Here is an 8,136-nt window from a genome sequence, read left to right on the forward strand (position 1 = left end):
TGTAACCGTCCTGTGCGTCTGTCGCTGAGACACTGACGTCAGTGGGAGCCTACACAGCCGTACGGCTCTGCCTGCGTCAGTCAGAGGTGGTGAGGATTAGGGCTTAATAAATAGCAGGCAATCAGTAGCACCAACACTGAGACTCAATCTGTCGGAACGGTTTAGCTTTGGATGGTTTAATTTAATTTTTTAAAAAGCTTTTCTCACTCAGCCAAGCCCATTACCTCCTACGTTCTTCCCTCTTTGGCCTAAATTTCATGGGTTCAGTTTGCATGTTTGTTCTGCCTAAGCGGAGCAGCTGCATCCAGTGCATTTTTGCCTATTCAGGGCTTTTCTTCTTTTCAGTTCTTTTCCTCCTTCACTTGGCAAGTCATTCCAAGGAAGCATGGATGTAAGGATGTGTTTGCTTGTTTATTTTATGTACACAGCAGGGCATTTAGATAATTTTTTGAACACTTACTTGCTCATTGATCCTATAGAAGATAACTGCACCTGATGTTTTATATTTCCCTGCTAGCTGGGTTTCTGGAAAAACTTTCGAGAGCATTAACATGAAAACAACAGGAGCAATCCCTGTGGTTCTTTTCCCCTTCGGTTCTCTGCAGTAAAAGAACATCCTGCACTGCTTTGTTTTTCAGGTTGATGGCTTCCTGACGCTTCTCTTTGGCCTAGCTAGCATTAATACCCTTACAGTAATCAGTGTGACTCGCTACATCAGGGGCTGCCATCCCGAGAGAGGTAAGGAATAAAGGCAAGTCCAGTTCTGCCTTCATTGAACCTGGTGCAAATCTGTATTTCTTTCAGTCACAGGCTATATCAAATATAAATTAGATGAATTGGAAACCAGAACATAACACAGTCATTTACATTACAAACATGTTTGCATAAAATCCTTCAGGGTTAACCCCAATAAGAGCCAAATTATTACTAGTACACTTTGGTCACCATGGGTTAAATTCACCCTTGTGCCAAAGATACCACAGGTCCGGCTGACCCTCTGTATTATTCAAAATGCAACTTAAATGACTCCTAAGCGATGCATACATCGTTGTCTGGATCTCACTTTAAGCAAAGAATTTCATCTTCTATGAGATGATGTTTGGGAAGTTTCCAGTCGTTGATAAGATCCTTGGTTCGGAAGGCTGCCCTGCATACAAACATTTTCACTTTTCAGGGTGTCTTGCCAGGGTTTGCGCACAGCAGGCATCCTGGACTGCTTTAGATGGCACTGGGAACATTCAGTCTGCACATCTTGCCTCCAGCTTTTGTAGCACTGCGCAGCCTGGCATCCCCACATGCCTCTCCAGCCTCCCCTCGGTGGACAGTTTCACACCATGGGAGATGAAAATTACTCCTACCATCCCCAGAACTGACCATGACCCGACCCTGCCCGGACGATCCCTGTCTCCTGCCTGTCTCCCAGACCTGCAAAGCATCATCACCACAGCCTCGCACCCACACTTCTTCCTTCTCTAGTGCCCTGTTGATCTGTAACCTGAATATCTCAAACAACAACTCAACTGTTCATTACTTTCTCCAGTGCTAGAAACCTTTTACTAACCACTCTCTTTCTGGTTTTTTGAATTTAATTTTTTTATTAAACTTTGGTATAAATGCCTCTGTAAAGGCATACTAGTGTTCCACTGAACAAATCTGGTCTGAAATCCTTTACACGTTTCTTGCCCTGTGGACCCCTCATCAGCAAGTCTCCATAAACATGCCGTCATCTACCCCTCTCCCTTTATGCCTCTTTACATCACCACACTCACCCCAGGCACTCCCTTCCACAGGATCAGTAGAAACCTTTCCTTACCGTTCATCCTGGACCTCCTGCCTGCTGAAAACTTTGACTTCCACTGAGAGCCTTAAGTAATCTCTCTTCTTTATACCTACACCTTCCATAAATTCTCCCAGGAAAATCTTCCTTTCACCCAGCCTTAGATAATGTATTACCAATTTTCACGCCTTTGTTATGAGTGGCTTGCACCATCTTTCAGGCAGGAACCTATTAATGTCCGCAGGTAAAGCATGCATAAATACACTGGATGCATCATATGAGTTTTTCTCTCTAATACCATGAGTAGTATTAGCTGTGACAAGAACTCCTGCAGGGAGGTCTTTTTTCCACAGGAAGTTCTTCTGCAGTTTGTTGTAATGATAGACTTGTTGCAGTTAATTTTCAACACAAACTGCTGTTGGAGCTGCTAGAATTTGGCTGTGATGTATTCTACATCTTGTATTCATTGCATATTATGAAGTTGTATGTAAAACCCATGTTTCTCTTTTGCAAAGCTGTATCACATGTTCATCTGAGGGTGTGCATAATTTATGCTTGCCTCTTGAGGAAATCTGAGCAAGTACCCAGTATAACTTTAGAGAAATGTTGAGGAACAGAGATTCGTGGATGCGTAAATATTTCCCACGTAAACAAAGAAATAACCACAATGTATGGCAACAGCAGGACAGATTAAATAATTTGTATTGAATGGCTAATGTAGTTTGAGCACCTAATGTATTTTCCCATTTTTAACAGGGAAAGCCTTGAAGTGAATGAGAAAATCCTCTGAATTTAGACTTATCTTGTTTGTTTCTATGTAAAACTCAACATACATCTAACTGTTTCCCACTTTTTACAAAATTGCAAAACACGTCTAACGTAGAATTTGCTAATTCTGCAGTGCTCAACAAACACATTGTCTCCTGCCTAAAAGCCATTCATTTCCACTGTTGACAAATGGTCTCAAACACAAGTCTGACAGATACTTTCAAATTTAAGCTTTTCTTATGAATATGCATTTTTTTTGTCTTAATTTTTTTTTAATAGCTGTATTTTCCTTATTACTTGTTGGTATAGGAGTGCATTTAGATTTCAGAGATATGTTTGTCTTTCTAGATATCATTGTCTGACTAAACCATGCCATTGCAGGTCACTGCATCAGCAACAGCAGTATGACGGTGGCTCTGGTTCTCATTTGGATAGCAGCTTTCTTCTGGTCAGCAGCTCCGTTATTTGGCTGGGGCAGTTACACAGGTAACAGGTATCTTTCAGTTGTACTCATCTGGCACCCCCCCACTTAACTAAACAAAGATAGATACTTACCTTTCTTGCTGTTTGTGATAAACCAGACCGATTATCAGTGGAACTGAGAAAATCATTCATCGTGCAGAGCATTGCCTGCTTTGGTATCAGCTACAAAGAGATTTTTTTGAAGATATTACAGGAAAGACTTGGACCAAGTGTATATTACCTATGACAAAAGAGAGGCCAGGAATATTTGGCATGGTTAACCAATGAGATAAAGGAAACTCTCAAAAGACATTCTCCAAAAACTGTCAAGATTAGGAAGCTAGAAAATAACACAAATTCCAGCAAGTTAAACCTGAAACTATAATAAGACAAGCCAGAAAGATTTGGTGAAACAGTTTGTGGAAAATATGAAAAACTAACATAGCAGCAGAAGAAAAAGATGTCAGAAAGTTTGTCGGTCCAAGAAGCGATTAGGGTGCAAGATAAGGCCATAGCAAAAAAAGAGGGGGAAAAAAAGGAAAAATTTTGTATAGCAAACACTGCAGTAATTCAATGGCTAAGGGATATTCCCACACCAGAAAATTTCTTCATGGGGAAAAGTTGGAGAAATTGTCTCAGATTAAGTCTCTCAAAATTCAACAAAACAAATCTCTAGGAACAAATGGTAACGATACAGGAGTCCTAACAACTGAAATCATGTGACTGAAATTCTCCAGCAGTTTTCTGCCGGGATCCTGTAGGCATCTGCATCCTTTGAGAAGTCATGAAAGCTATAAAGACTTATTAAAGCAGCTATGTGACTATATCCTCTTACTTATTAAATACATAAGCTTTGAGGTACCTCTGGACCCTTGAAGTATGGGTGTGAGAAAAGCATCCATTTCTAAGATTGGTTAAATCTTCTATCCTTCCCAAACCAAAATGTTACCAGTATATTAGGCTCAATGGATCTTTTGTTTGAGACAAAACCAAACTGTTTATTAAACTGTTCTAATTTTATGTCATGATTTTGCACTCTAGATATGTCATAAACTTGGGGGTTTGGACTGGTCATTTTCTGTATATCTTCTGGTGATCTGTGTTTTCTTTTTACATTAATCTTATTAGCTCTTCATTTGTAGAAGGATTTCTGATGTCCCTTTTTGGCCTTACACTGGAGCCAGGAACTTCTTGCGCATCGCTGCTTTGTCAGGGCATCCAAATGCCCCCATGGATCCTGTTTGTACTTTGGATTCAATCCCCCGACAGCGGTCTTCAAGGCCACTTCTAGGAGCACTTTTCCCTACTGAGAATCACAGCGGTTTCAGGTTCCTGGGCTATCTGACTCTGAACACGCTTCCATTGAGGACACCCATGGAGATGCGGAAGCCCAGCAATGGCAAGCCCAGCAGCAGGCAGCGGAGCAGGCAGCGGGTGCAGACAGACCACAGCACATTACACCTGGCTGCCTCGGACCTCTCACTTCTACACAGCAGCTGCAAGGGTCCCCAGGACCCTGCTGATTTTTCAAAATGCCACTTGCCAGTGTCTCTGCGGAGGGGGGACACGCAGCTCTGAATTCTGACTCGCAGAAAATCTGCAGGATTTTCTTCTCATGTCACCTGGAGGCTGCTTTCTTTTTTCACTCAAAAGTATTCACAAACCAGAAACCTGGAATTAAGCCAGATTTTATGGTTATCTTTTTGAATCTTGGAATCTACTGATGAAAAAGGCAAAGGAGACAAAAATCTATTTCTACTACTGAACACATCCAGACAGCACACCTAGAGCTTTTGGTGTTAAAAATACTGAGCTCTTTTTGACAAGAATCATAAAAGAGATTTTCATCTTTTGCTCCTTTAAGTCATCCTGTCTAAACCTCCTATCACCTGTGAGGAATTAAGGGATTTTTTTTTTTTCTTCAGAATGATCACTGGATGTCAGGGAGAGATCTGTTGCTAAATCATGCAGGCTTCACCTGTATTGTATCGCCAGGGCTTGTTAATACTTGACTTACATAATTTTCGTTCATGCTTCATTTATTTATAATTCAATTTGTTGCCAGAGCTGTCAGAAAAAACAGCTTTTTCCACTTAAAAAGAAAAATCAACAATTCACAATCTATAGAAAACCTCTAAGGCTATTGAATTCAAGTTTTGTATCAGGACACATTTGCAAACACATCAGAGGGTCTAAAGAAGTCAACTGTTATTCATAAAAGTATTTAAGCAGAGACTGCACCTTATTCCCACTGCCTTTCCCTTAAGTACCTCATCAGCTAGTGTCCTTTTGTAAATCCCACTAGCTGCAGATCCTGCAATCTGCCTAACTTCATTTATAAGAGCCTGCAGCTCCTTTGTAGTTGCAGAACTGTAAGCTTCCAATTTAGCAAGAGGTCTCATATCTTTCTAAGTATTTATATGTTTCATCTTCCCATAATCTTTATCATTAGCTGCATCAATTTGCTTTCTTGGCTCTCGCTACAGTAAAAATTTCATTGCCTTTTTGTTTCTATTAAAAAAACCTCAGTATTTTTGTTACCTACTTTGCTATGTAAGTAGTGACTTTTTACATTTGGCATATTGTCTCTTTACAATCGCTTGTTATGGTGTTACAGCGCTCATCTTAGGAAGTTACTATGTAGAAGATTATGTCAAATAAGAGTAGATAACACTCAAAAATATCAAACCTACTGGATGAATACCCTTTTTGTTTTCTAATAACGTATCACAATTTCCTATTCTGAAACAACAGTTTGTGCGTTATGGATTTACACTGGAAATCTAAACGGGACAGAACGATAATACACATTAAAACTTGTTACAGTCTAGCTGGTCTTGAAAAATTGTTTATGTAGGAAATGATGTCACAGCTCATTAAATCAAAAAGATCAATCCATTCTTTAGTGCTTAAAAGAAGAAAAATACAGCATTTGAACTGATAAATTAATCTCTCAAAAGCAGATAAGTGTTCTAAAAATGCTAACCAACTTATTCTTGCTTTCCAGATCGCATGTATGGGACATGTGAGATAGACTGGGCAAAAGCCAACTTCTCTACAATCTACAAGTCCTACATTATCTCCATTTTTATCTGCTGTTTTTTCCTACCTGTAACAGTCATGGTCTTCTCATATGTGTCAATTATCAATACTGTCAAGCTAAGCCATGCATTAACAGGACTGGGTGACCCCACAGACAGACAGAGGAGAATGGAGCGGGACGTCACCAGGGTGAGTTTGGGTTTTATGTTTACCTCAATGAAATCTGTCTTTCCAAAAATTGTCCCAACTAGAACAGAAGAGAACAAAACAAATCAGTCACATTTCATTTCTCTATAATCTCTACTGACAGAATCTGAACTCAGTGAAGAATATGAGGATTGTTTAAAACTCCTACCCTGTCAGTTGGCTAAAATATTGGTGCTACATCACATGTGAAAAATAATCTAAATATAACTGGAGTGGGTTATACTGCACAAAAACAAAAGTTTGGTTTGGCATATGCTCTTTTCTTTCAGAAGTTACGTTACTTCTGAGCATACACAGAAGTTACAGTGGAGCTTTCAATTTACTTGCCATTGACTTAAGTCTACCTGAAACCCTCTTAATTCATATAAACATACAGGGGACTGTGGCTGTTTTCTTTCCATTAGATGAGGCGTTGCTCAAGCACACCAGCATGCCAAAATTAGATCTATAGCTTCTAGGTCTGCCCGGCTCCATCAAAGCTAACCTTTTGCTTGCCTGTACTCTCCTGTGAGCCATACCCTCAGGACAATCTGAATGTTTCCCTTCCAGCCAAGTGTCCAAGCTACTGTTCCCGATGTATTGCTTCCCTGATGTAGTCTTCCAGAATAGATTTAAGACTATTCTTCTTGTGTCTTTTAGGTTTCTATTGTCATTTGCACAGCCTTCATTATTGCATGGTCACCATACGCCGTCATGTCTATATGGTCTGCCTATGGTCAATCTGTGCCCAATCTTACCAGCATCCTTGCCAGTTTGTTCGCTAAGTCTGCCAGCTTCTACAATCCCATTATCTACTTTGGAATGAGCTCCAAATTTCGGAGGGACATTTTAATCTTGTTCCATTGTGCCAAGGAAGTCAAGGACCCCGTGAAGCTCAAACGTTTCAAAAACCTCAAGCAAAAAGAGCCTTCTCAGAAAGAAGAGAAGTATGCAGGAGAAATGCACCTTGCACCAAGCCCTGATTCTGGGGTGGGAAGTCCAACCAATACCCCACCTCCAGCAAACAGGGAAGTGTATTTTGGTATTCTCGATACACCATCTAATAACCCTGATATTGAATGTGACAGACTGTAAGTTTTGTGGCCACTTAACATGTGCACCCACTTTGCGTTCAGGAAGACCTTCTTCAGATCAGCGCTTGAGTGATTTCCTAATTCCCAGTCCATCTGTTTCTTGCTATAGCACTGATGACTGTACAACTCAAGCAAATCAGATGGTAAAGTGATATTTTCCTTCTATGTAGGTACAAAAAGCTACAAAGCACATTACAATGTGGGCAGCACACCCAGTGCCAGAAACATTCGATTTTCACACGCATGCAGGAAAAGGAAGACTGACTTGTGAAGAGCAGGCATTAGCTAGCAAAAATAACTAATATGCTCCTACCCAAATTTTGTTAATTAGGAGGTTGCATTTCCAAATATGTTTTTTGCTCTTCAACAGTCCCAGCCATAGAGGATCGTTTGAGCTCTGTGGTGCTACGCAGCCCAGGCTGTAGGAGAAGATGGGCCCTGCTGAGATTGCTGTGGAGCTGCTGCAGCTCCAATGACTGCAATCTGGTAGGCAAAGCCGTGTCCTCCCTGCAGGGCACCGAGGTGTGCCCACCGTGGGGCTCCCAGGCCCTGTGCCTGCATGGGTATGTGTCTGATCGTCTGTGCCTGACTCTGTGTGTGTCTATGCAGGTGCCAGGAGTTGTAGATCTTGGCATTTTCTAGTCACTGTAGTCTGAACAGTGGCTTCGTACTTTTCCTCGTTGGTCTGCAGAATTATTTCCACCTTCCCTGACCTTCCCGGTGAGCAGGGCCTGGCTGTAGCATTCAGGAAAGCTGGCCTTTAATTTTACTTTAATTTTACTGATCTGTCTCCAAACTGGTTGTTTT

General features: G+C 41.0%; 1 protein-coding gene across 1 annotated transcript in view; it reads left to right on the plus strand.

Annotated features, from left to right (window-relative positions):
- The window catches only part of LOC103922834 (opsin-5-like), a 32,044-nt gene extending 24,714 nt beyond the window's left edge, over nt 1-7,330 (plus strand). The window contains exons 3-6 of the mRNA XM_009331033.1: nt 639-738; nt 2,927-3,031; nt 6,015-6,238; nt 6,896-7,330. Of these exons, the coding sequence (XP_009329308.1) occupies nt 639-738; nt 2,927-3,031; nt 6,015-6,238; nt 6,896-7,330 (864 nt within the window). The remainder of the gene's footprint in view (nt 1-638; nt 739-2,926; nt 3,032-6,014; nt 6,239-6,895) is intronic.
- Nucleotides 7,331-8,136: the final 806 nt, after the last annotated feature.

The sequence above is a fragment of the Pygoscelis adeliae genome, unplaced genomic scaffold (genome assembly GCF_000699105.1).
Source record: "Pygoscelis adeliae isolate BGI_AS28 unplaced genomic scaffold, ASM69910v1 Scaffold218, whole genome shotgun sequence".
NCBI lineage: Eukaryota > Metazoa > Chordata > Aves > Sphenisciformes > Spheniscidae > Pygoscelis > Pygoscelis adeliae.